General features: G+C 47.5%; 1 protein-coding gene across 1 annotated transcript in view; it reads right to left on the reverse strand.

The window, feature by feature from the left end:
- Positions 1 to 9,188: 9,188 nt before the first annotated feature.
- Positions 9,189 to 27,975, reverse strand: part of GPR83 (G protein-coupled receptor 83) — a 33,953-nt gene continuing 15,166 nt past the window's right edge. Inside the window, exons 2-5 of the mRNA XM_078618098.1 lie at positions 27,087 to 27,212; positions 20,314 to 20,447; positions 16,049 to 16,685; positions 9,189 to 9,239 (exon numbers count right to left, since the gene is read on the reverse strand). Coding sequence (XP_078474224.1) covers positions 9,189 to 9,239; positions 16,049 to 16,685; positions 20,314 to 20,447; positions 27,087 to 27,212 — 948 coding nt within the window. The remainder of the gene's footprint in view (positions 9,240 to 16,048; positions 16,686 to 20,313; positions 20,448 to 27,086; positions 27,213 to 27,975) is intronic.

Consider the following 27,975-nt stretch of genomic DNA (forward strand, 5'->3'; position numbering starts at 1 on the left):
TATTTTAAATCAAAGCTTTTATTAGACTACATCGACAGACGAAAGGGAGCTACGGGATCAGCTTACTGTGCAGATGCTGGGTTCGATTGTTTACATCGCATGAATCGTGAGAGGTGGTGGAAAACCGACACTGTCAATTTTTTGGTTCTTTCGGTAAAGTCACGTAGAAGGGAAATAATAAAATAATAAAAATTAAACATTATAAAATATATTTATTATTGTATTATTTCCCTTCTACGTGACTTTACCGAAAGAACCAAGAAGATGAATCCCTGCAGTCACGAAAGCTTTAAATCGACACTGTCAACTCAAGGATTTTTGATAAAATTTCGATTTAAAGCTTTCGTGACTGCAGGGATTCATCTTCTTGGTTCTTTCGCTAAAGCGACTTTACCGAAAGAACCAAGAAGATTTTTGATTACTTTGACTTTGTGGAAGGCTGGCTGAGATCCGTGGTTCTTCTTTCAGAAGCGACCTGACGATCACAAATGACAGCTCAACCACGTGACTTCTCATCATCGTCATCGTCGTCATCGTGTGGACATGTACAGCAGCCAAACACGTGGCGATGTTGATTCGAAATGTGGAGGTGAAAACCGCAGGGCCCGGAGAAAAATCCACGCTACCATGGGGAGAGAGGCACGCAAATATTCAGTTGTCAGGGTCGGGATCGGGATCGAACCCATGCCCTCCTGCATACCAGGCAAGGGACTTAGCATCTCGCTACCGTGGCGCCCTTAAAAAGAGAGACCTTCATCTAGCAGTGGATCGATCACGGTGATGATGATGAGGATAATTAAGACTCAATTACTGGCTAATCCAGCCACGCGATCTCCTGCTCCTGCTGCTGCTGAACCAGCAGCAGGAGATCGACATACTAATTGAAGTTGTGAAACGTAACACAAAATATAATTTAGTGTTGCAAAATACATGAGAATATTAATACAGTAGTTTGAAATATGAATGCATACAATCAATTTCTAAATATATATATAAACCAACGTGAATATCTCTTAGCGCCTACTAATCATTCCTCGCTTATGGCGTTGCCAGCTGTCCTGATTTTCCTAGGAACGTCTTCTTGTCGAGGCAACTCTTCGTCGTCTTGAGACATCTCCAAGTCTTCCCGGGACATTGAACGTCCCATTTTTTTTGTTACTTTGTCAGTTGCACATCGATGATAATGATTACAAAAATAATTAATCATCATTATTAGAATTAATGCGTTGTGTTGAATCGCGTATAATAATGATCTTCTTGGTTCTTTCGGTAAAGTCTTCAGCCGCTTGCGTTGTAGCCGAAACGTCGTGAGAATTATTTTATCATGTTTTATTTTTATTATTGTATTACTTCCCTTCTACGTGACTTTACCGAAAGAACCAAGAAGATGAATCCCTGCAGTCACGAAAGCTTTAAATCGAAATATAATAATGATCATAATGAAAATTATTTCTTTCAATGTCATAATTAGTACAATGAAAATAAATATTATTATGCACCATCCAACACAAACCTTGCTCACCTACACACTGACGGTGACCTCTAGAGGTGACCACCCCCACTCACTCACCTACACACTCACGGTGACCCCTGGAGGTCACCACCCTGCTCACTCACCTACACACTGACGGTGAACCCTGGAGGTCACCACCCCCACTCACTCACCTACACACTGACAGTGACCCCTGGATGTGACCCTCCCACTCACTCACTTACACACTGACGGTGACCCCTGGAGGTCACCACCCCCACTCACTCACCTACACACTGACGGTGACCCCTGCAGGTCACCACCCCCACTCACTCACCTACACACTGACGGTGACCCCTGGAGGTCACCACCCCCACTCACTCACCTACACACTGACGGTGACCCCTGCAGGTCACCACCCTGCTCACTCACCTACACACTGACGGTGACCCCTGGAGGTCACCACCCCCACTCACTCACCTACACACTGACGGTGACCCCTGCAGGTCACCACCCCCACTCACTCACCTACACACTGACGGTGACCCCTGGAGGTCACCACCCCCACTCACTCACCTACACACTGACGGTGACCCCTGCAGGTCACCACCCCCACTCACTCACCTACACACTGACGGTGACCTCTGGAGGTCACCACCCCCACTCACTCACCTACACACTGACGGTGACCTCTGGAGGTCACCACCCCCACTCACTCACCTACACCCTCTCGGTCAGAGTGGCTTGCAACCCATGGCCCATTGACCCCTGGTGGCTCGCAAGGTCTCTGGAAGTGGTCTTCAGCAGACCTGCGGCGGATACTCCAATTTTTTTTTGTTTTTTTTGGTCGGAGCGCAAACGCACTTAATAATGTAGCGTAACTTACTTGCGCAGCACCGCTTTAAATTTCCTCATCGTGCATTGAAAATATGCGCGTGTGGATGAATACTAAAATACGCAGTGCGAGACATTAAGGATGAATCACCCTGTACTGCGGCAAGTGGTCACGTGTGCGCCTCGATCTCGATTTGATCTCGCTCTTTTTTTCTGGTGTACGCGACGTACAAGTGACATTCATCATCTCGTCGTCACCGCCATCACCACTGTTATCATCGTCGTCGTCACCACCATCACCACCATCATCATCGTCGTCGTCACCACCATCACCACTGTCATCATCGTCGTCGTCACCACCATCACCACCGTCATCATCTCGTCGTCACCACCATCACCACCGTCATCATCTCGTCGTCACCACCATCACCACCGTCATCATCTCGTCGTCACCACCATCACCACCGTCATCATCGTCGTCGTCACCACCATCACTACTGTCATCATCGTCGTCGTCACCACCATCACCACTGTCATCATCTCGTCGTCACCACCATCACCACCGTCATCATCGTCGTCGTCGGCCATGATCCATCCACTGCTGAATGAAGGCCTCCAAAAGCCGTCGCCATCTCTCGCCGGTCCTACGATGTACGTATGCACAGTACGGTGAACTTCTTTCTCGCCGTACGTGCTAATCGGAGGTGCGCGGGAAGGGCACGAAACTAAACACAACAACAACAACGACGAGCAGTTTCTAAGGAAATTAAGTTTGTCAATCTCGAGGATTTAAGAGCGCCATATCTCCCAGCGGCGTCCTAAAATCGCGAAGGGAGAGCGTTCCAGACGGCCCATCCCGTGGACGTTTCCCACCGCACGGCAACCAACGGTGCCAATCGGAGGTGCAACGCTCCACAGTCGATCCCATTATTCCGCTCCGTCCCTCGACTGCCGCTCCGTCGCTCGTCTCGACACGTCACGGCCAGCGTCGCTCTGACAGCTGCGAGGGCGTCTCAGACCCGCGGATGCTCTCCAGTGCACGTGGGGGTTCGTCTTTGACGTCGCGGAGATTTCAAATGCGGTCCACATCACTCACGCTCGGAAATCTTCCAACTGCACCCCCCCCCCAACACCCACCCCCCCCCCCGGCAGTGTCCACCAGGATCGTCCACAGACCTCTCCCCTCCCCCTTCGACACCACCCCCCCCTCTACCCCCACCACCCCCCCACCCCAAAACCACCCCCACCCCCCCCACCCCCCCCACCACCACCACCCCCACCACCCCCCACCACCACCCACCACGCCCCCACCACCCCCCCCACCACAACCCCCCCACACTCCCCCACTGATGGTGGGTGGTGGTGGTGGTGGGTAGGGGTGGAGGTGGTGGGTGGTGGTGGTGGGGGTGGTAGTGGGGTGATAGTGGTGGAGTGGGGGTGGTGATGGGGTGGTGGTGGTGGAGTGGGGGTGGAGTGGGGGTGGTGTGGGATTGATGGTGGTGGGGTGTTGATGGGGTGGTGGTGGTGACATCGGTCTGCAGGTCGTCTCAAGCACTCCCCGTGGGAAACTCGCGAGATAAGTTGCCCGTTGGGTTGGGTTCCGAGTCCATAGTTTGCAGTAAAAAAACACAAATGTTAAAGCTACACATCTATGTTTGCGCGATCTAACCCAAAATAACCTTTATTGTGAATAATATTGGTCGCGAAAGCCTACGTGTTAAACTTACAAATTCGAAATCGATGTTTGTGACTAGATTTAACTCCGTGTTTGCCCAATGCAGAACGAGTTTTCTTTATATATATACATATATCACGTGAGCAAGAGTGCAGAATGACGGTTCATCCAGATGTAGAGTTCTTGAAATATATATTTTTTTGTCGCGTTAGTGGTGACCTCGTGAATGAAAGTGGTTAAAGCTCGGTTAAGGTCACCTTTCCGACAATGTCCCTTCTTGCAATGTTCACTGCAACAACAACAACCACCGCTATTCACCACCGAGTGGTGGTGACGTCACCACGGCGCCTGTGCCAGGCTATGTGCACTGGCATTCTGCGGCCGTCTGGAACGCTCTCACTTCCGATATTAGGAAGCCGCTGCAGCTAAGCGCTTTTATATCATCTAGATCGAAAACTCATTGATCTAGAACTGCTTTTTGTGTGTAGTTTGTTGTCCTTCCCCCCGCACCTCCGATTTGCACGGTTGGCTACGTACGGTGCGAAAGAAGTTCAGCATACAGGTCATACTATACATAAGTGTGATATGGAAGAAGATTCATTGACTGTAACATCGCCTTTTTTAAAATGTAAGGCCACATTGTTAATGGCAAATGTGTTGAATCTCCATATTAGAGATTTTTTGGGGGGTTAGATCGCGTAAATATAAATGTGCCGTTAAACCCGCCATCACCCGACACAGCCAATTAGTAAATATTTGTCACGGAAACAAAACGTGCCAATTCGTTACTATTTTTCGATTTAAAGCTTTCGTGACTGCAGGGATTCATCTTCTTGGTTCTTTCAGTAAAGTCACGTAGAATGGAAATAATAAAAATGCATTATTATATTATTATGTTTTATTTTTATTATTTTATTATTTCCATTCTACGTGACTTTACCGAAAGAACCAAGAAGATGAATTCGTTACTAGTTCAGCACTAACCGGTTGTGTGTTGGAGAGTAAACCCACTACAACATTTACAATTCCAGTACCATGACAATTCGCCGATAATTACGACAACGACAACAACAACGACGGCTAGCAGCATCATCAGGTGACAGCCACAGAGTTGTGGAGAAATCCTCTTCCTGATTCTTAAATAGAGGGGGGAGGGGCATACATGTGATGTCGTCACTTGTCTGTGAGCCAATCAGATGGGGGGGGGTGTAATGTAAGCGTATAAATTATGACGCTGGTTGTGATTACTGGCGTAACCTCACGGCGCTCGAATTGTAAATGTTGTGGTGGGTTTACCCTCCAACACACAATCGGCGCGCTGAACTGGTAACGAATTGGAACGTTTTGTTGACGTGACACAAACCTTTACGAATTGGCTGTCGGGTGGTAACGGGTTTCACGACACACATTCAAATATTTACGAGACCTAACCCAAACTAACATCTTATTATGAGTTTAACACGTAGCAGGCTTTCGCGACCAATATTATTCATAATCAACGTTTTTGGGTTTAGATCGCGTTATTTATAAATGTGTCGTAACCCTACACCACCCGACACGGCCAATCAGTAAAAAAGTGTCACGTTGACAAAAGACAAATAGTTCACTGCTTTAGCCCACGCGATCTAAACCCAAAAACGTTGATTATGAATCTTTTTATGAATTAGATTGGTCGCGACAGCCTCCTACCACAATGTGTTCGAATCTTGTTTTTATCTGTTCAAGTTCTACACTGGAAACACAGCTACGTCATCGTAAGCACAGAATATCATTGATGTGCCTACGAATCAGTGGGAGTAACCGTGTCTCCACCACACCAGTCCACGCGTCTCTACTCCCAGCATAATCTGTATGCATGTCGTATATATTATGCACGTGTCGGATGTATTATGCATGTAGTATGTGTTATGCGCCCGTTTGTAGTTGAGCAGACAGTGGTTGCAAGCACGAATATGTGTGTGTATTCATGTGTGTGTGTGTATTCATGTGTGTGTGTGTATGCATGTGTGCGTGTGTAGCGTGTGGGGAGCGGTGGTGTAGTGGTTAGCGGTTCAGATAATCGTCACTAGTTAACACCAGTGACGTTTATCTGAACTGGTACTGGGCCTCCCCGAGGTCGACTCAGCCTCAAATGAGTACCTGGTGCAGTGTGTAAACATCGCCACTGGGGAGACAAAGGCGGCCGGGCGTGGTGCTGGCCACCCACCCCCTCGTGTGCCGTGCCAGCCTTCATAGGTGCTCGCTAACAGCACTTACCCCTACAGTATGTTAAGGCTATACGGGGGATCTTCGTATGTATGTACATATATGTATTTTGTCAAGTATACCTTTACGTTGTATATATCGTAACTGATATTGTCAACATTGGCTTTACGAGCGAGCAGTGAAAATTCCACATTCCTATACCAGGGCCAGTCGTGCCATCGGACAAGTCACTGTTGACTTCTCAACAGGGTGGTAGATATTTTATCGACCGGGAGAGATGATGATGACGATGTTGTTGAGCTGAGTCAACCCGCCAACCAGGATTTTAATTCGCAATCTTCTGTTTGTGAGCCGCTCACTCTGCTGCCCAGCCTCCGGGCCACAGACATAAATGAATGATTTGACAAATGTGCTCCTGGAACATCGCCCTGTTGTTGTTGTTGTTGTTGCTGTTAAACTGTTGTTGTTGTTGTTAAACTGTTGTTGCGTGCAGAGTACGAATGGCGGAGTGAGATCCACTGCGGCTGCTCTTTCATTCCACGTGGCGTTTCCTTGCAAAAAGCGACCCTAAGTAGTGACACGGATCATTCTCCGTCCGAAGAGAATTAGATCCCACCGGCCGTGGCCTTGGTGGCCATGGTGGTGGTGGCGGTTGTGGTGGTGGTGGCAGTGGTGGTGGTGGCAGTGGTGGTGGCGGTGGTGGTTGCAGTGGTGGCGGTGGCAGTGGTGGTGGTGGCGGTGGTGGTGGTGGCCGTAGTGGTGGTGGTGGTGGTTGTGGCGGTGGTGGCTGTGGCGGTTGTGGGAGTGGCGGTGGTGGTGGCGACGGTGGTGGCGTTGGTGGTGGCGGTTGTGGCGGTGGTGGTGGCGGTTGTGGCGGTGGTGGTGGCGGTGGTGGTGGCGGTTGTGGCGGTGGTGGTGGCGGTGGTGGTGGTGGTGGCGAGAGATCTGTTGACTGCGTTGTGTACCCGGAGGAGGAAGCTCCGCCGGGCTGTCAATTTTATCGCAATTTCATTTTTTCCGTAAAAAAAAAATCTCTCTCGCGCGTCAAACACCACAGATTGGTTTCCGTTGTCACGCGAGCAGCGTATTCCCAGCCATGGTGACCATCGGTTGACGGCGAAATCAGAAACCATCCCCCTGCCTGCGTCCTCGCTGCCCTTCACCAACGCCGCAGAGGAGCTGGGAGAGTGCCCACACCGAGCCCCACCACACGAGGCCTGCCAATCGACGGGTGCAGGCACGCACGGGTCGTTTGATTCACACGAAAGTCTGTGGCGGGTTTTTTTTTTACCACCGATTTTTTTTTTACCACTGATTTTTTTTTGTTACCACTGTTTTTTTTACCACTGATTTTCTTTTTTAGCACTGCTTTTTTTCCCACTGCTTTTTTTTACCACTGCTTTTTTTTGTTACCACTGTTTTTTCTTTTTTACCAGTGTTTTTTTTTTTAACCACTGATGTTTTGTTTTACTCGGTTTAACGCGTAGTTAAGGAGTTCGCGACCGATATTATTCATGATAAAGGTTTTTGGGTTAGATCGCGTAAGTATAAATGTGTCCGTGACCCTCCACCAGCCGACACAGCCAGTGAGGGTTGTCGCGTAAACATAACGTGATCATTAGTTTACTACTTCAACCGACCGGTGAGTTTACAATTGCAAATGTTGTGGAGAGTAAATCCACAACAATTACAATTGTAAATGTTGTGGATTTTCAAAATATTGTGGATTCACTCACAACATTTAGAAAATGCACAACATTTACAAAAACCACAAAAATTACATTTGCAACATTTACAATTGCAAATGTTGTAGATTTTCTAAATGTTGTATATTTTCTAAATGTTGTGGATTTACTCTCCAACACACCGGTGGGTTGACGTAGTGTAACTAATTGGCACGTTTTGTTAAGGTGACAAACCTTACTGGCTGTGTCGATCTAACCCAAAAACCTTCATTTTGAATCATTTGTGTTTGTTTTTAAGCGCTGTTTATTGATTTATTTATTGCTCATCCTGTTCACGGAAAGATGGCTTGGTTTTCATGTCAATAATTTGTTGCTGTTGCTGCTGCTTTAATTCGTTTGCACATGCCCAACGTCTAGCGTGCTGAGGCCGCCTCCACTGCCGATAGCCATGTGATGTGGTCGTCTCTCCGTGAAAAGAGCTGCGGCCGAAATAATAAAGTCTGAATCTGAGTGAGTACAGCAGTATGGTGAAAAATAAAACACTCAAACAACAACAACAAACCCATGACCGACGTGGCACGAAGAAAAGCCTCTATCGGCGAACTCAGAGTGGCTGGGAATCACTATGAGACCTCCTTTACCAGTGGCAAAATATAGTGATAGGTTTTTATCCTTTCAACTGGTACAAAAATTGACACCTTTATACAAGGCATCATGTTTGCAATAACCACAACACAAGCAGTCAAAATGCAAAAAAAAGAACAACAACTCTGATGATGATAATGATATGCATATCATTATGTATGCATATCATTATATATGCATATCATTATCATCATCAGAGTTGTGGTTATTGCAAACATGATGCCTTATATAAAGGTGTCAGTTAAATTTCGATTTAAAGCTTTGTGACTGCAGGGATTCATCTTCTTGGTTCTTTCGGTAAAGTCACGTAGAATGGGAATAATAAAATAATAAAAATAAAACATAATAAAATAATTCTCACGATGTTTCGGCCACAACGCAAGCAGCCGTCCTCAGGTGGAGAACAGGTCTGTCGAGAAGACAGCGTCTATCTTAGACCTGTTCTCCACCTGAGCACGGCTGCTTGCGTTGTGGCCGAAACGTCGTGAGAATTATTTTATAACGTTTAATTTTTATTATTTTTTTATTTCCCTTCTACGTGACTTTACCGAACGAACCAAGAAGAAGGTGTCAGTTTTTGTACCAGTTGAAAGGGTAAAAACCTACTACTGGCTGGGAATCGTTTCATTTTAAATTGCGAACGGGACGGGGGGAGCGGCCGTCGCCACACAACTCACCCCAGCGCTTGAGAATAGCGAGCGAAGGAGGTTGCACGTGGCTGGGACTTGCACCCACGGGACAGGAGGAGAAGGAGGAGGAGAGGGAAGAGGGGTGGGGGGAGGGGACAGCGTTAAACGGCGTTGGCTAAGTTCAGGCCGGCAGGTGCGAGCGGTGTGCGCAGGGCTCGACGCTGGGTAGCTGCGTTTACAATCTCTGCTGGGGGGGGGGGGGGCACCGCAGCGTGAATGTTGTGCAGCTGTTGTAGCCCATCGCCCCCTCCTCCTCGTCGTCTTCGTCGTCGTGAAAACCAATCTGGCATCTATTGACGCCGCTCCGAACCAAACCGCGCAAAACCGTGGCAGCAGATGCCCGATGCCCGAGGTGTGAATGGGAAATTAAATGAAACAAAAACTTCTAGATTTGAAGCTTTCGTGACTGCAAGGATTCATATTCTTAGGTTTTTTTCGGTAAAGTCACGTAGGTATAACAACAACAACAACAAACAAACAAAAACAAACAAACAAAAACTCTCCGGCGGAGGCCTGCGACCGCGGAGTCATCCGGAACGGACTCTGCGCACAACGGGCAACGGACGCGTTGCCCCGAACCACACAAATACGGAGCAGACATCCCAGCCGGCGATACGCTACGAATAATATCCCCTCCCTTTGATGCTGCTAATCCTGCATAATGCACGGGCATAAATAGTACTATTCACATACCTGCATTTCCCATATCACATACCTGCATTTCCCTAATCCCCCTCCCTTTGATGCTGCTAATCCTGCATAATGCACGGGCATAAATAGTACTATTCACATACCTGCATTTCCCATATCACATACCTGCATTTCCCTAATCCCCCTCCCTTTGATGCTGCTAATCCTGCATAATGCACGGGCATATGCAGTACTAATCACATACCTGCATTTCCCATAAATATGCTAAATTCCTATTGATATGCATATTCTTTTTTCAAGGCTCCCCCTTTCTTCCCCCCTTCCAATCCAGCTTATATATATGCTCCAAGCGCGTGTGCTGTTTCATTCAGACGCTAACGCCTCGACAGACCTGGTTTTCACCTGAGGACGGCTACTTGCGTTGTGGCCGAAACGTCGTGAGAATAATTTTATTATGTTTTATTTTTATTATTTGATTACTTCCCTTCTACGTGACTTTACCGAAAGAACCAAGAAGATGGACTACTAATAATCTCGATTTGAAGTTATGGATGCACTTCGACTACTACTCCGCTCGCTCTCGACGCCGTGGTCTGGCTTGACCAGCTCAATGTGAAATTGTAGGAACCACTGAGCCCCAGGGGTCAAAATTGAACAAATCACGGACATCCCTCGAAACAGATAGTTCATGAAACGTTTCCTCGATATGCTGTGCGTATATCGAGTTGCCCTATAACAGGGATCGGCAGCCAGAATAACAAGAGACATTTTTTTCCAAATCGGCAAGAAAAAACCCTCGATATTTCTCTCCACCATTCGTACTCCGCGCGCATCAACAGTTTAACAACATCACAGCGGCGATACATCACGACTGCTGCTCCGCTGGATCTTGACGCGGTTGCCTGGCTAGCAGAGGTCGCAAACGGGTTTTGATTCCTTACCCGTACCCGGCCGCATCAGTGTCGCAAACGTGTACCCGTACCCTACCCGATACCCGGATACCCGTACCCGGCCGGGTAACGGGTAGGGTACGGGTATCGGGTAACCGATTGCGACCTCTGGGATGAAGCCACGTTGCAGGCGCGGGTGGGTTGATTCTAGGAACTTGAATCGTGAGAAGAGACAAGACGTTGGGAAATGAGTGACAAACGGTTACTCCCCAGTGACTCACGGCCTACCCGTACCCGTACCCGGCCGCACCAGGGTCGCAAACGGATACCCGTACCCGGCCGGGTACGGGTAGCCGGGTATCGGGTAGGGTACGGGTATCGGGTACCCGGTTGCGACTTCTGCTGGCTAGACCAGCTGAATGTGAAATTGTTGCTGTCGCTTTGCATCCACATCAGCTGCCGCACGGAAGAAAAAAACTGGCGCTCAGCGGCCCTTCCAACTACTTCCAGTCTGTGAGAAAATAACTTTATAATATCGGATTCCTCTAGTATGACTAAATATTCTGATTCTGAAACCGCTGGATTTCAGGGCAACGTGACAAAAATGCCGTTCGCTCTGCCGCTAAGCCTCCGGGGCCAGGAATAAGTTAATTATCTGATAAATGTGCTTCTGGTACATCACACTCTGTTGCTGTTAAACTGTTGGTGCGCGCAGAGTACGAATGATGGAGAGCTCCACTGAAAGAACTGCGGCTCAGTGGACCTTCCAACGATTGAAACAGCTGTAAAAAAGAGCTTCATTGCTTCAATAGACATCCTTTGCCAGTACCAAAATATAATAATAGGGTTTTCTCTCTTTTTCCTGGCAACAAAACTGAAACATTTTTACGAGGATTCATGTCTGCATTAACCACAATACATGCAATCATAGTGTGTTTTTTGTTTGCATTTTGACTGCAAGTATTGTGGTTAATGCAGACATGAATCCTTGTAAAAAGGTTTCAGTTTTGTTGCCAGAAAAAAGGGGAAAACCCCTATTATTATAGCTTCATAGCTTATGGGATACCTCCAGGATAAATACAAATACTGATTCTGAAACTGCCCGAACTCAGGACAACATGACACATGCCTATTCCTGCAACCCCCCCCCCCCTCCTAGTGACGGCGGCTAGCTCGGATCGTCGGTGAAAGCGGGCCTGGAGTTGTACTTGCTGGGGAGGTGTGGGTATCGTGAGCATACCGAGCCGTCTGTACGAAAGCTCATTTGTTTAGAACTTAATTCTAGATTTGAAGCTTTCGTGACTGCAAGGATTCATATTCTTAGGTTTTTTTCGGTAAAATCACGTAGGTAAAACATTAAAATTAATAAAAGTAAAATAAAATAAAAATCACGACGTTTCGGAGGCAACACAAGCTTCCGTCTTCAGGTGGAACCGTCACAGCCACGACAGCTGTATCAAGTAAATGAGCTGCTTTTAGTTTCGTTTGTTGTCCTTCCCCCGCACTTCCAATTAGCAGGCTTGGCGAAGTACGGCGCGAATGAAGTTCGGCATACATGCATGCATGCATACACATAACAAATGTAACGTACAATTTGCATAATTACGTCAATTCCTGCCGATTTGGCAACACCAAACGCAATCTTGGGCAAGGCAGCAGAACAAAAGCAATGGATTCTATCCGAATCGATTGACGATCGACCAATGCGGTGAACCCATTTAGACGGCCGGGTTGGATCGACGCGGGGGGGGCGGGGCAGTGGTGGAGAAGGGCGGGAGGGGGCGGGGTGGGGAGGGGGGCATTTACGAAACGTCGCCTCGATGTTTCACCCTGCCGCGCCGAGAGATCGAACTGCAGCCAACAACGACATCGCGGGCGAACACGTGACGCGCAAGACCCGTCCGATGGCACCGCCCTCAAAGGAACACAACAATACGCACTGGCATTGAGAAGGGGGCCCAATCTTGTTTCGAAGTTTTCGTGACTGCAGGAATCCATACTCTTTGGTTCGTTCGGTAAAGTCACGTAGAGTAGAAAAAATAAAATAAATCACGACGTTTCGGGCGCAACGCAAGCAATCTCCGGCTTCTCTCCCACTTGGGTAAAATTACTTGCTGTGGTTGTCACACGTGATGATGATTGCTTGTGTTGCAATAGAAACGTCGTGATTTAATAAAAAAAAAAAATTTTATCTTTTCATTTTTTTTACCTACGTGACTTTACCAAAAGAATCAAAGCGTATGGGGGCCAATATTGCTGAAAATGTCACGCGTCGCCTATGTTGATGTTAAATTTCGATTTAAAAGCTTTCGTGACTGCAGGGATTCATCTTCTTGGTTCTTTCGGTAAAGTCACGTTGAATGGAAATAATAAAATAATAAAAATACAACATTATAAAATGAAATAATATAAAAAATAATATAATATATGTTGATGTTTTCGCTGTTGTTGTCCTTGCAGTGTGGTGCTATTCGACGGGGTGTCGAGTGGCCTTCTTGGCCTGCAAGTCCCCCCGGTGCGCTCACCGTCACGAGCCGCTGTGGCTCGTGACGGTGAGCGCATAATACAGGGGGTTGTTTTCTTTTTTTGGGTGGGGGGGGGGGCGTTAGATCGCGTTAGATCGCGTAAATAATTTATATATTGTATAGATCGCGTAAATAATAAATACGTTTCGATTTAAAGCTTTCGTGACTGCAGGGATTCATCTTCTTGGTTCTTTCGGTAAAGTCAAGTAGAAGGGAAGCAATAAAATAATAAAAAATAAAACATAATAAAATAATTCTCATGACGTTTCGGCCACAACGCAAGCAGCCGTCCTCAGGTGGAGAGCAGGTCTGTCGGGGAGACAGCGTCTGAATTGCCGAAATGTCGTGAGAATTATTTTATTATGTTTTATTTTTATTATTTTATTACTTCCCTTCTACGTGACTTTACCGAAAGAACCAAGAAGAAACAAATTAATACGTTCTCATCATCTTCTTGGTTCTTTCGGTAAAGTCACGCAGAAGGGAAATAATAAAATAATAAAAATAAAACATAATACATTTATAAATGTACGCGATCTCACCCAAACAAGCAAACAAAAAACAAGCTGTACTTTACCGATGTGCGTTTGCTATTTTGGCGGGCGGTCCCTGCAAACATCGCGATCCCAACGAAGCCCTTTTGGAGACGGACGTAACGGATGCAACGTCGCTAGGACGTCGCATTTAGTCGCCCTTCGCTCAGCGACGGGGTCGTGGAAGGGGGGTGAGGTGGTGGTCACTCGTTCAACTCCCACTACTCCCAGGGTCCTGGAACTTCCTTCACACCCCCCCCGCACGTCACACGCCGCGCCATCAAATACAAGCCGACACCCATTAGCGACCACCCCTCGTACAACACCCGGGATGGAGGGTCGGGAGACAGGTAACCATGGACTAGAGGCCGACCGAAATTCGGTTTCGGTTTCGGCGCCGAAAGTTGGCAAATGGCTCTAGATTTGAAGCTTTCGTGACTGCAAGGATTCATACTCTTAGTTCTTTCGGTAAAGTCACGTAGGTAAAAAAATTAAATTAAAATAAATATAAAACAATCAAAATCACGACGTTTCGGAGGCAACACAAGTCTCCGTCATCAGGTGGGACCGTCACAGCCAGATTTGCTGCATCAAGCGAGGGAGGGATTCAAGGTGCAAGCTCTTAAGTACCAGTTAAGGGGGGAGGGGGGACTTTTGGCAAATGGCCTCTTTCGGCATAGTTTCTGTTTCGGCCGAAAGTAATTTTTTTACCATTGGAACCTCATTTGCCAGTAAAAATATGATAATTGGTTTTTTATCACATTTTTGGCAAAAAAAGGTGTCAGTTTTGTTGCCAAATAGAAGGGTAAAAAACCATCTTCTTGGTTCAATCCGTAAAGTCACGTAGAAGGGAAATAATAAAATAATAAAAATAAAACATAATAAAATAATTCTCACTCATTGTGAGAGTTATTTTATTATGTTTTATTTTTATTATTAAAATAAAACATAATAAAATAATTCTCACTCATTGTGAGAATTATTTTATTATGTTTTATTTTTATTATTTTATTACTTCCCTTCTACGTGACTTTACCGAAAGAACCAAGAAGATGAATCCCTGCAGTCACGAAAGCTTTAAATCGAAGAGTAAAAAAACAATTACCGTAAATTGTTTACTTTCGGTTTATTTTGGTTTCGGCCGAAAGTCAATTTTAAACTTTCGGTTTCGACCGAAACCAGAAATTCAGTTTCGGTCGGCCTCTACCATGGACCAAGGAGGCCATCGCCACGGCAAGATTATACGGGGAGCCGGATCCAGAGGAGTGCGAAAGATAAAAAAATAAAAAAAAACTCGTTGAGGTCGCCTCTTGCGTTTTTATTTGATTCTCAATGTCAGGCGTGCTTTGGTTATATCCCACTCTCCTCTTGTCACCCCTTCCCCATTATTATTATAACAACACAAAATTGTCCTTGGTGGGACTCACCTTGTATGGTTTGGGGCAGCGAGACTGCTTCCTTCATCTTTCTACACCCCCCTGCTTTTCATAACGGGGTTGGATTCATGTTGACGGTGTGTGTTGTGTGCGTGTGTGTGCATGCGTCACGACGAGATGTATCGGGCCTGCACATGTGCCTCAATAAAAATAAATATTTGTAAAAAATACAACCGTGAGCTCCAATTTTGGCCACCACGGTGGCTAGGAGATGTTAACTACCTCGCCTGGTAAACAGGAGGTCGTGGGTTCGATCACGACCCTGACGACGCCTGCTGCTGCATATTTGAAGTCTGCGTGTTCTGTCTCTCGGTCCTCCGAGTTTTTCCCTCCACATTTACAATCGGCTGCTGTGAAATGTCCACGCGAAAAAACACTTCGTCCGCTAGTTTTGATGATTGCGATGTCTTTTCCCCCCCATTTGAGTAGTTTGCAGGTAAATTTGGAAAATTCGAACTGAGTGGCAAAGAACGCATGGCCTGCTCTCTTTTACTCAATTGGAAACCTATCACATACCAATCATCTACCCCCCCCAACCCCCTCCCCCCCGTAATGCGAAAAAACCTGGCCAGGACCCTCGTGAAAAAAAGTTACGAGGCGCGGTCAATCTTTCCTCGGCGAAGCAAGTATAATAACAACACGCGACATGAACAACGTAACGTCGCACGACGTTGAAACGTTCCGCTGCGAACCGGCAACGGCGCGGGTGCTGTCCGCGAGACAGTGCAAACCGCGGCATTAACCGGGAGGGGGGTGGGGGGCCCTCACTGCCTCGCGGCACCACCGCTACCACCGCTGCCGCCACTCACAGCGATCGTGGGCTCCACCGACGACAGGTCGGTCTTGACCGTCACGAGGTTGCCCGTCGACCGGGCGCTGCTCGTCGACGGCCCGTTGAAGGGCCTCTGCTCGGCCCACGCCTGGCGCGACGCGCGGGGGATGACGTCCAGCGGGTTGCCGCCGGCATCCGCCGCCGCCGCCGGAGCCGCCCCCCCACGTGGCCTGCAGATGGTCACGAGGGCCTTGAGCTCGGAGCGGAAGCTCTCGTTGAGCCAGCAGTAGATGAAGGGGTTGTAGCAGGTGCTGCTCATGGCCAGCCAGTGGAAGGCGAAGTAGATGCCGTTGTTGGTCTGGATGGCCTGGCTGGAGAGCAGCACCACGTAGCAGTTGAGCGGGAACCAGCAGACGGCGAAGACCACCACCACGAGCATGAGCATCTTGATGGTCTTCTTCTTCTTGCGCCGTTGGGCCACGTACTGCTCGGTGGTGACGTCGCCGATGGCGTTGCGCAGCCACAGCTTCTTGGCGACGGTCACGTAGGCCACGGAGACGATGAGCAGCGGCAGCACGTAGAGCAGCACGAAGGTCGCCTGGTCCAGGGCCTTCCACACCACGTCGGACGGCTCCGGGAAGTCCGGCATGCACATGCTCCGGTAGTGCTCTTTGCTGGGGGAAGAGAGAAACGTCGCTGCCGTTGTTATTTTATTTCACGAGCCGAGCGGCGGTGGGTGACGCAGGCGGAAGGATACGCGTCGTTTGCGGAGGTTCGAACCCAGCGTCCGCCCTGATTAATACGGCGGGTGTACAGCAATGCCCAGGGTTTACGTCGCTTCCACTGTTGCTACGTCGTTTCGCGAATACGTCGTCACTTTGTTTTATTGACTCCACGGCCGGATTTGCGTCGCCTCGACCCCCCCCCACGCACACCCTCTCACGTCGCTGACGGCCTTGGCCCTCCGTTATCGTTCCACGTCGCCTATCAGCCTTCGGCCTCCACCACCACCTACGACTAATACTGCTACTACTACCCTGTAAATCGCTTTGATTCCGTACGTCGTTTCGACATTCGTCCTCGCACCTTTCAGGAACGCATCCCACCCCGATGTAAACCGAGGTGTTGCCGCATTAAGCGAATTTTAAAAATATATATTTTATATTTTACCAGGCAAGGCCCAATGAGCTACATAGCTCTTTTTCAGAAGCGACCTGGCATTCACAAATGATAGGTCAACAAAGTGGCTCGTCATCGTCACGCGGAAATGTAGGACAGCCAACTCCTCTAATCGCAAGTTGATTCTAAATGCGTCGGACTAAATGTCACGTGCACCGCCAAGAATGATTTAAGGGTGGCTGCAATTATTGAGACCGCGGGGAGAAAAGTAGACGACCGTGAACCATTAATCATCAAATCAAAGTTTCTGAATATGTATTCGTTCCGGTTGTTGCTTTTTGTCATCGAGCGTGCACCCTGAGTCCGTCCCGTCGCGCCCGATATTGAACGAGCGAATCTGGCGACAGCGGCGGCAGACAGCAGAACAAACTCACGGTTGCTCGCACACGAACGGAAAAAAATAATAAGTTAGACCACGATTCATTCATCCAAATGTCACTGGACTAAGAAAAGAAAATCTTCGTACTGCGGAAGCTCTAAATGTTTAAACTCGCCGATGGGAAAAAAAATGACCTTGTGTTCCAAACAGTTCAAATAAACAATTTCCTACACCGCTTTCAGATGCCAGGCGTTTTTAAATTCGTTATGCCACTGCATTGATGTCCAAGGCTCTGAAAGGTCACCATCTTTCCGCTCTTGAGCAACACTATGGGTGGACAAAAAGGATGTCAAATGGCAAAGGCGAACTCGCCGCTGCAATTCCGGCGCCTTTGAGTTGTCTGTATACGGATTGTTTCGCGTGAGCGCGGAGGAGCGAAGGCGCAGCGGTTAGCGCACCGCTCAATCAACGCACCCGGGCGACCCGGAGTTTGATTCCCGGCCACGGCTAACGATCAGTGGCGAGCGATGTCATGGGCAACTCATTCAACCGACGCACAATGACCAGCGTGGCGAAGTAGAGACATTCCACAAGTAGTGACTAATCCCATATCTGCATTTCCCATAAATATGCTAAATTCCTCTTGATATGCAGATTATTTTGTCAAGGCGCCCCTTCCCCCCTCCAACCCAGCTTAAATATACGCTGCCAAGCATGGTGGTGCCCATTCAGACGCTGTCTTTCCAACAGACCTGTTCTCCACCTGAGGACGGCTGCTTTCGTTGTGGCCGAAACGTCGTGAGAATTATTTTATTATGTTTTATTTTTATTATTTTATTATTTCCATTCTACGTGACTTTACCGAAAGAACCAATAAGATGAATCCCTGCAGTCACGAAAGCTTTAAATCGAAAAATAAAACCACATCGTCGCGTTCGTCACGCGTCACGTTCGTCTTCTTCTTCCTCTCCGCAGCGTTCAAAAAGTAAAAGTGGAATGACAAAAAAAACGAACGCGTCTACGATTGTGTTTCTAAATTTGTAAAGACATTCCACGCCATCTGGAGGGAGGCAGGGGGAGGAGGGATGGTGGTTGTTGAGTGGATATATTGTGGATTTGTAAACACAGCCAACTCGTGACAGATCTCCCTCCCTCTGGTGTGCCTCAAACACACGGCCATCTGCTAGGGGTGGACCGGTGATGGGACATCAGCAATGCTTCTTGTGTTATTCATTAGACAGACAGTGGCGCTGCTCATAGCAATAGCACATTATTGGCTAATCCTTCGTCCCAATGTCATCCATAAACGAAACTATTTAAACTAAATTACTTTTAGATTTGAAGTTTTCGTGACTGCAAGGATTCATACTCTTAGGTTTTTTTCTGTAAAGTCACGTAGGTAAAAAATAAATAATATAATTGAAAAATAATAGAAATAAAATAATAAATCACGGCGTTTCGGAGGCAACACAAGTCTCCGTCATCAGGTGGGACCGTCACAGCCAGATTTACTTTCTCACTTGAAATCTATAGCGGCAGCCGAATTCTCTAAACGCGTGATGTTGATTCTAAATGTGGAGGGGGGGAAAACAGGAGGACCCGGAGAAAATTCAACACGATCACGGGGAGAGAGAGAGAGACACGGAAACTGAAATTATGCAGCAGGCGTCGGAGTCGGGATGAAACCCACGACCTCCTGCATACCAGGCGAGGTAGTTGACATCTCCACACCAATTACGGCTATCGGTGTCACATCGTGAGCTCTTCTACGGTGAGGGTAAACCATTGAAAAGTCGATACTGATTAGGTAAAAAATATATATATAAATACCTACTTGCAGTACTGCCCCTTAATCTAATTGTGTATTTTTATCGAGGACATCTTCACTCAACACGCTCTCTGACAGAGCTCCCAAGACGGTGATGGAGAATGGAAGGGCGTAGTTGGCAGGGGTCGCGCTGCGAAGATTGAACGCACGTTGAGCTATGTTTCGCGAGTGTACGTAGCCAAAATGATGAAACATAAGGAGAGGATTTACCTTCATCCAGAGGTGTTAAAGATGTTCAACACCAAAGAGATATTCTTGGTTCGTTCGGTAAAGTCACGTAGAAGGAAAATAATAAAATAGTGAGAATTTTATTTTTTATTTTTATTATTTCCCTTCTACGTGACTTTACCGAAAGAACCAAGAATATAAATCCCTGCAGTCACGAAAGCTTTAAATCGAAATAAACTAAAGAGATAGTTTTTTTTGTTTACAATCTGAGTACAACGTTTCGCCAATAATTACAAATCGCATCCTCAGGCGACAGCCTAAATGCTTTCAAGCTATCAATTCCGGTTTAGTGATTCTGCACTTGCTCTATTACTATAGTACTATACCGCCTTCGACTTTTACGAACGACCGGGTGTTTACAGTTAGCGGTTTGTCGTATTATCTGGCTGTATAGCCAATGAAAAACTACAATTACTTTACTTCGCAAGTAAAAAATGTATGTGTTTTAATATTTATATATATTTTTAATGTAGGGCCCCTTTATAGCAAATGCTACTGGCCTCGCACTCGCTTAATCCGGCACTGGGAAGGGGGGGGGGGATGTGTCACTTGGGGATAACCCAAAGTGTAGGTGAGGCATCTGTTTAATGCGGCATCCATCATAGGATCGCAATGCACGAAAAGCAGGACACAAAAACAGAACCAGGACCCAAACTAAGGAGGCAAGGCCACTTTAAAGAGATGGGGTTTCAAAGCAGACTTGAATAGGGTCGGGAGGAAGGGGACGGGAAGGAGTGGGGTGCTGTACCTGTACTCGAAGCTGAAAAGCTTCTGAAAGACGGCGTGGGGCAGGGAGAAGGCGGTGGCCAGTACCCAGATGACGGAGACGCAGAGTCCCCCCTTGAGCATGGACATGCGAGGTTTGAGCGGGTGCATTATGACCTGGGCCGGTGGCACAAGGCACGCGAATAAGACACACGGTCACGCGCTTTGAGTGGGTGCATTATGACCTGGACAGGTGGCACACGGCACACGAATAAGACACACAGCCACGCGCTTTGAGCGGGTGCATTATGACCTGGGCCGGTGGCACACGGCACGCGAATAAGACACACACACACGCACACACACCTGCATGAGCCGGGGGGAGGGGTGATTCAGGTGACCGCGTGCGCAACCGACGTCGTTCCTCCGATCGCCGACACGGAAAAGCGTTGACGAGGCCGCGTCTCGTTCCGCGCACAGATGAACCGTCAAGGGGCAGTCAACCATCGTCAACGCAGCAAGCAGCAGAGCAGCACCGGCGGCTTGTGGCTGGCCGTCACCGCGTCGCGGGGCGCTTTCGGAGGCGTTTCTGCGGCCGTCTGGAACGCCCCTGCCCTTCCGATATTTGGAAGCCATTTGGAGCGATGCACTTTTAAATGACCCGGATTGGCAAACGCATTTCTTTAGAGCTGCTTTTTTGTGTTTAGTTTGTTGTCCTTCGCCTCCGTTTGGCTACGTACGGTGCGAAAGAAGTTCAACAGACAAAGACAAAGATGCCCCGTATAGCCGTAACGGACTGTAGGGGCAAGTGCTGTTAGCGAGCACCTATGAAGGCGGAACGGTACACGAGGGGGTGGGTGGCCAGCACCACGCCCGACCGCCTTTGTCTCCCCAGTGGCGATGTTTACACACCGCACCAGGCACTCGTTTGAGGCTGAGTCGACCTAGGGGAGGCCCAGGACCGGTTCAGATAATCGTCACTGGTGTTGGCCGTGAGCGGGAATCAAACTGGGGTGGCCAGGTTCGTAGCGCCGCGCGCTAACCGCTACACCACCGCTCCCACCAATTACTGCATACACACACATATACACACATACACACCTATACATACACACAGACACATACACACATGCACACACACCTATACAACAACAACTGCCATTCGCCACTAAGTGGGGGTGACGTCACCACGACGCTTATACATACACATACATACACATATACACACCTATATATACACACAGACACACCAATACACACATACACACACACCTATACATACACACATATACATGGACACATACACACATCTATACATACATACACACACATATACCGTGTGTGTATGTATATGACGCTCGTACCCGTATCTGACATCGATTTATACAGCGGCGCCTTTGTTGCGAGGCGCTGAACGGCAATTATACAAATGGTGCATGAGACGATAGTGCTTGAGATAATTGAGCAGTCTGTGTGGGGGGGGGTGTTAAAAGTGTGGTGTCAGCAGAACGGGAGGGAGAGTTCGTGAAAGGCCCCAGTTAATCCGTATCCTGGGCGAGGTACATCCCCACGTCCGTGTCGTTTATTCGGGGTTATATGACCATACTTCACCATTGCTGGTTGGCAAAGGGGGTCCCAAGACGGTCTGATATATCGCTCGCCTCGTGACGTTTAACTGTGGCTGGGAATCCAACTCAGGGGAGCAACCGGGAGGTCTCGGCGCAGTGCAGCCCATGGAGTTTGTCTTGAAATTCGTCCTGAACGGCGTTTCTCGAGCTCCGAGTTGTCATCCAACGCTATTTCGCCGTCGTTGCGTTTTCCCCTGATCACGGCATTCTGTGCATTGCCACGGTCGCTGGAATGTGGGGGCGAAATCCGCGTTGAAAATATTGAAGAGCATCAGCTGGGCTCGGTCTCCTCTCAAAATGCGAATTACTGCTGTGCGAGTGTGATGGAGGAATGTGAAATGAATCGCGTGCTATGCGGAGTTTGAAGTGTTATGTGATGGGGAGGAGTCGTTCAGCAGCAGCAGCAGGAATACTGGGTGGGGGCTTTTTCGCGGTTGTGCCAAATGCCTCTCCGACCGTGATTTTCGGCTCCTACTGCTACTATTCTTAGGTTTTTTTTCGGTTCCACCTGAAGACGGAAGCTTCTTAGGTTTTTTTCGGTTCCACCTGAAGACGGAAGCTTGTGCTGCCTCCGAAACGTCGTTATTTTTATTTTATTTTTATTTTTTACGTACGTGACTTTACCGAAAAAACCTAAGAATATGAATCCTTGCAGTCACGAAAGCTTCAAATCTAGAATCCTACTGCTACTGTTGGGCATGACGTCCGACTTTGTTTTGCTCTTTCAGGAAACAGAATGGGCTCTACGGACGTAGACACAACGGAGCTACCTCCGAGATCACGTGACCTCTAGTCCACAATCACAACAGAGGGCAGCACCTTCCTGTCTCGCTCGTCACGTGGTACTCACCGATAAAACATGTTTTATCTCCCTCGCCTGGTATGCAGGAGGTCGTGGGTTCGATCCCGACCCTGACGCCTGCTGTATATTTGGAGTTTGTGTGTCTCTCTCTCTCATCATGATCACGATGGCTAAGAGATGTTAACTACCTCGCCTGGTATGCAGGAGGTCATGGGTTTGATCCCGACCCTGACGCCTGCTGTATATGTGGAGTTTGCGTGTCTCTTTCCCTCCCCCGTGGTCGCGTGGATTTTTCTCCGGGTCCCTCCGGTTTTTCCCCACCACGTTTAGAATCGACAATACGCCTTCAGAGTATTTGGCTGCTATAAAGTTCCACGTGATGATAAGCCACTTCGTTGAGGCTATCATTTGTGATAACCAAGTCGCTTCTGGAAAAAAGGCTACATAGCTCAGTGGGGCCTTACCTGGTAAAATAAACAAAAAATAGTTTAAATCGAAGTTCTTTGTCACATAACCATGAAATGTGATGGTATACTTGTTTTGGTGTAGCCATTGATGCCCAGGCTCAGACAGTCATCTCGCTAGACTCGAGAACACGCTTTAAATCGCAGGCAGTGGGCCGAACCCCGGATTCGAACCCAGGACTCTCAGCGGTGCCGTCTCTGACCTTTGACCTCCGATCTCTGACCTCCGAGCCATGCGGCCATCTCGCGTTCGACGATTTCTTAAGCGGCAGTTGGTTGGCAGCGAACTGTGACGCACTAAAAGTCAGCACGCGCGTGATTTGTATCCTCAAAAAGCGCCTCCTGTAGCGAATCGCAACGAAACGTTTGCGTTGAATTAAACTTCATAATTATTATGCGAAGGCGATGTTTCATTCTCGTGGTTATCGCGAGCGGTGCGGATGGCATTTGCCTCTGCAAGCGATCTGACGTGTGCTCGCAGTGCGCAGTTAATTCCGTTTAATTACACGTAACGAGCCAGGCGATGCCCAATACATCACCCTTTTCATGGTGTGCAGAAATTACAAAGCAAAGATCTAACATTCTGAATAATCCATGCACTGGGAACTACGAAACGTCCGAACGTCTAATTAAATTCTGCTCAATGATGTCCTTTAAGCAAGATGAGAGCCCATTCATTATTTTTTCTATTCATTATTGGTCAAGAGCTGTTCTACCATAATAAAATATGCTTTTTAAATTTTATTTCACCAGCAAGGTACCCAATGAGCTGCCGGGGGTTATTTCATGCGCGTTCTGCGACGGATTTTAGTTTCCATGCAACGTGCCGGCTATCGTCATACCAGCCGTGCGCAAGAGCCCCTGTAAAGTGCCCCATGCCATGTAACGTGATTCTAATTCAGAATATGATCGCTACCGTCGTATCAGCCGTTTTGGCCCGGCTCGCTATTGAAAAAAATAACTTCTGAGCTCAATGAGGCTTCAGCGGAGATAAAGCGACTGATTTAAATCTCGCAAGATCCTTTCTTCTTATTTTTCCTTTCACCCTCCCCCCCTCCTTGTGTGCTTCATCCGAGGGGGGGGGGGGGCGTGGGGATGGGGGGGCGGTGATGCGACCAAATACACACGTGCGATGCGAACAGCAGTAAGATGAGATGTGATGACCTTGTTTTTTACGTGGGGCAACGTGATATAGATTTATTTTCTTTACTCTAAACTCAGAATCAAAAGGTTATTTTAGTTTTTTCCCCAGAATAAATTCTACGTGTTTTAAAAGCGTATTTTTTTACAGGTGTCCAGTCGGGGCGGTTTAGAGGGTTACAGAAACAAACGAAACAAAAAAGAACACGATCTGAGTGCAAAATATAGGAAAATAATTCAATTCCCGGCCCGTGGCTAAGAGCAGCCGCGGGTGATTTTCTGAACCGGGTCCGGTCTCTCCCCACCCCACCCCACCCCCTCCTCCACCAACCTGCACCGAACAGCGTAGTGAAGTGTGGCCAAACCATCCCCTTCAGCCAGCAGTGGATTGATACTACAAGAAAAATATCAAGATAAACGAAACTAAATATTTTTTCGATTTAAAGCTTTCGTGACTGCAGGGATTCATCTTCTTGGTTCTTTCGATAAAGTCACGTAGAAGGGAAATAATACAATAATACAAATAAAACATAATAAAATCATTCTCACGACGTTTCGGCCACAACGCAAAGAGGACGGCTGCTTGCGTTGTGGCCGAAACGTCGTGAGAATTATTTTATTATGTAATTTTTTTTTCCCTTCTACGTGACTTTACCGAAAGAACCAAGAAGATAGATATTTTTTATTTCACCGGGTAAAGCCTCACCGAGCTCTTCGTTATTTTTCAGAAGCTGCTCTGGCCAGCAGTGACAAAGTCAACGAAGTGGCCGATAGTGTCGACATTTATAGCGGCCAAAGTCTCCAAACTAAACGTCGCAGCTCTTGGTGACGCGATAATGTTGTACGGTAGTGCCCTGCGCACGCGCGCTAGAGGGAAGGGCCCTGAGACTTCATCGCTTGTTGAGCGCGTGCCGAAAACGCGTTAAATAAATCATTGCAGTTAAATTGTAAATGCCGACCTGGAATACGGGAGGGAGAAGGGGGGGCAGTGTATACAAATGATGTAATCAAAATGTTCTAATGCATGAAGTATACATTTTTTTATAATAACTTCCTAAGCAGGCAGCCTACGGGGCTTTAACGAATGGCTCCGAATAGAATTGGAGTGAGGACAAGGCGATTTGACTTCAAGCCATAATTACCATCGTGAGTCGTGCTCTATCAACTTTGTACCTTTCAGTTTAACACGTGGCAAGGCTTTCGCGACCAATATTATTCATAATCAACGTTTTTGGGTTTAGATCGCGTTATTTATAAATGTGTCGTAACCCTCCACCACCCGACACGGCCAATCAGTAAAAAAGTGTCACGTTGACAAAAGACAAATAGTTCACTGCTTTAGCCCACCGGTGTGTTGAAGCGTGAAACCACAACATTTACAATTTGAGTACGACGTTTCGCTGGTAATTGCATCCAGCATCATCGGGCAATTCGCCAGAATGGTGAGGCTCTGCTGTGTCTCCGTGTTCTTATATAGAGCAGCAGCAGCAGGGTGACGTCATCATTAACTCATTAACTCATCAGGTGCAAAGATTTGTACCTTTTGCTGGAAGCTCCAGCGAAACGTCGACCGTGCCGGATGCACTCTGCGGCCAAATCGTCGTAGACACGTGGCAAATGTTGTTCGCTGCTCAACGTCCCTCCGCTCATGCTGACCAACCCAATCAAATGGCACGTTTGACCCCGAGCCCACGTGACAACTCGTTTTGATTGGTCTTCTTGGTTCTTTCGGTAAGGTCACGTAGAATGTAAATAATAAAATAATAATAAAACACTATTTTATTATGTTTGATTTTTATTATTTTATTATTTTATTATTTCCATTCTACGTAACCTTACCGAAAGAACCAAGAAGATGAATCCCTGCCATCACGAAAGCTTTACATCGAAATTTAAATAGTTTTGATTGGCTCTGTCGCCTGTCGCGGTGTGGGGGTGTCGAAGCGGCGTCCTTCATCGCATGGCCCCAGTGGCAATCGGTGACCCCTAGTGGCCTTTAATTCGGTCTCTGACCTGTGACCCCCGACAATACGCAAAGAGTGAAAACACTCCCCCCCACCCACCCCAGCATCATCATCATCATCATCGTGCTGCTGTCAAACTCCCAATGGTCTCAAATGTGTGGCGGCCCCTCACACTCATGATGATGTCTCATCGACGAAAGTGCCTCCCTCTGAAAATGAGTGAATAAAAAACTGCGTTAGAGTCACAACATTGACGATGGTGCCTTCACGATGTAACCCGAAAGGGACCATTTATAATTGGTCAACACACTTTATCTGGCATAAGGTATTCCAACGGTTTTAAGGTAATTTTGGGGTGCTGATTCCAAATCTGACATCAGTTTTTGTCTATCATATCGGGTTTTTGAGATATCAAATATTGCATTTTCAATAAAAACTGCAGAAGAAAAGTATTAAATAAATGTGGATATCTACATGAAATTATATTATAGACACACTATCCTAAAAATACAGCACCATATTTTAACACTAAAGCAGGCACTGACTCGCAACAACTTGCAATCATAAGTGACATAGTTAATTTCGGGTAAAATCAATGAAAATGGGGTATGCCGATAGCATAAAAATGAGATGTGATGGAGCAAATCTGAGATCAGATTTGGAATCAGCACCCTGAAATTAGTCTAGAACAGCTGCAAAAGTTCAGGCCAGAAAAAAATGTTTTTTTTGTTGACCAGTGTTATGCATGATTATGATTATTATTTTTAAAAAAATTACGTAACGTGGGCGAGCGATTTCAGATGTCGCGGCGTTGTTACCTGGTATCGATCGAGCGCGATGGCTGTGAGCGTGAGTGTGGACACGTGGAGCGAGCAGTACTGAGCGAAGCGGCTCACGTGACACATGGTCTTGCCGAACACCCAGTTGCTGTTCACGAATCGCACCTGACAAGACACAGAGAGGGGCAGGCATGCACGCAACCGCACGTGTGTCCATCCGGTACAGGTACTCCTCAACTTACGAATGAGTTAGGTTCCAGAGGTCTGTTCGTAAGTCGATTTGTTCGTAAGTGCAACTTTGCTCCCGTCAATTCCAAACACATTGTGCGGCGTGTACACTAAACACGGGGGAATGGTTTTAAAAGTTGTATAATCTCCTGTAGATGTAGATGCCACTGATCCTTCATGTCCTGTAGATGTAGATGCCACCACCGCCATCTATTGCGCGGCGGTTGAACTTAGGGCTCTCGATCTGAACAGGCAACTGGACACAGGCACAGGTTTGTTCGTATCTGTGAAAGTTCTTAAGTCGCATGTTCACGAGTAGAGGAGTCCCTGTACTCGCTGAGCTGCATTGGCCTCCGGTTACCGGTGAAGTCGCACTCATCACACACACAAAGTGCCTGCCACAAATGAACCACAACACCTCACGCGAACTCTGCGGTCATCCTCGCAGCTTTTGATTCAGCCATTGAGCAAATACGACGGTCGTCGCATCGCACGGCGCTATCAGATTGCGCGTATGCGGCCGTCTGGAACGCTCTTCCTTCCGAAATTAGGAAGCCACCGGAGCTATGAACTTTTAAATCATCCGGATTAAAAACTTTTTTCTGAAAAAGTGCTTTTTGGTGTTTAGTTTGTTGTCCTTCCCCTGCACCTCCGATTAGTACGGTTGGCTACGTACGGTGAAAAATAAGTTCAACATGAT

Source organism: Lampetra planeri, chromosome 56 (assembly GCF_965212315.1).
Source record: "Lampetra planeri chromosome 56, kcLamPlan1.2.h2, whole genome shotgun sequence".
NCBI classification, from domain to species: Eukaryota; Metazoa; Chordata; class Hyperoartia; order Petromyzontiformes; family Petromyzontidae; genus Lampetra; species Lampetra planeri.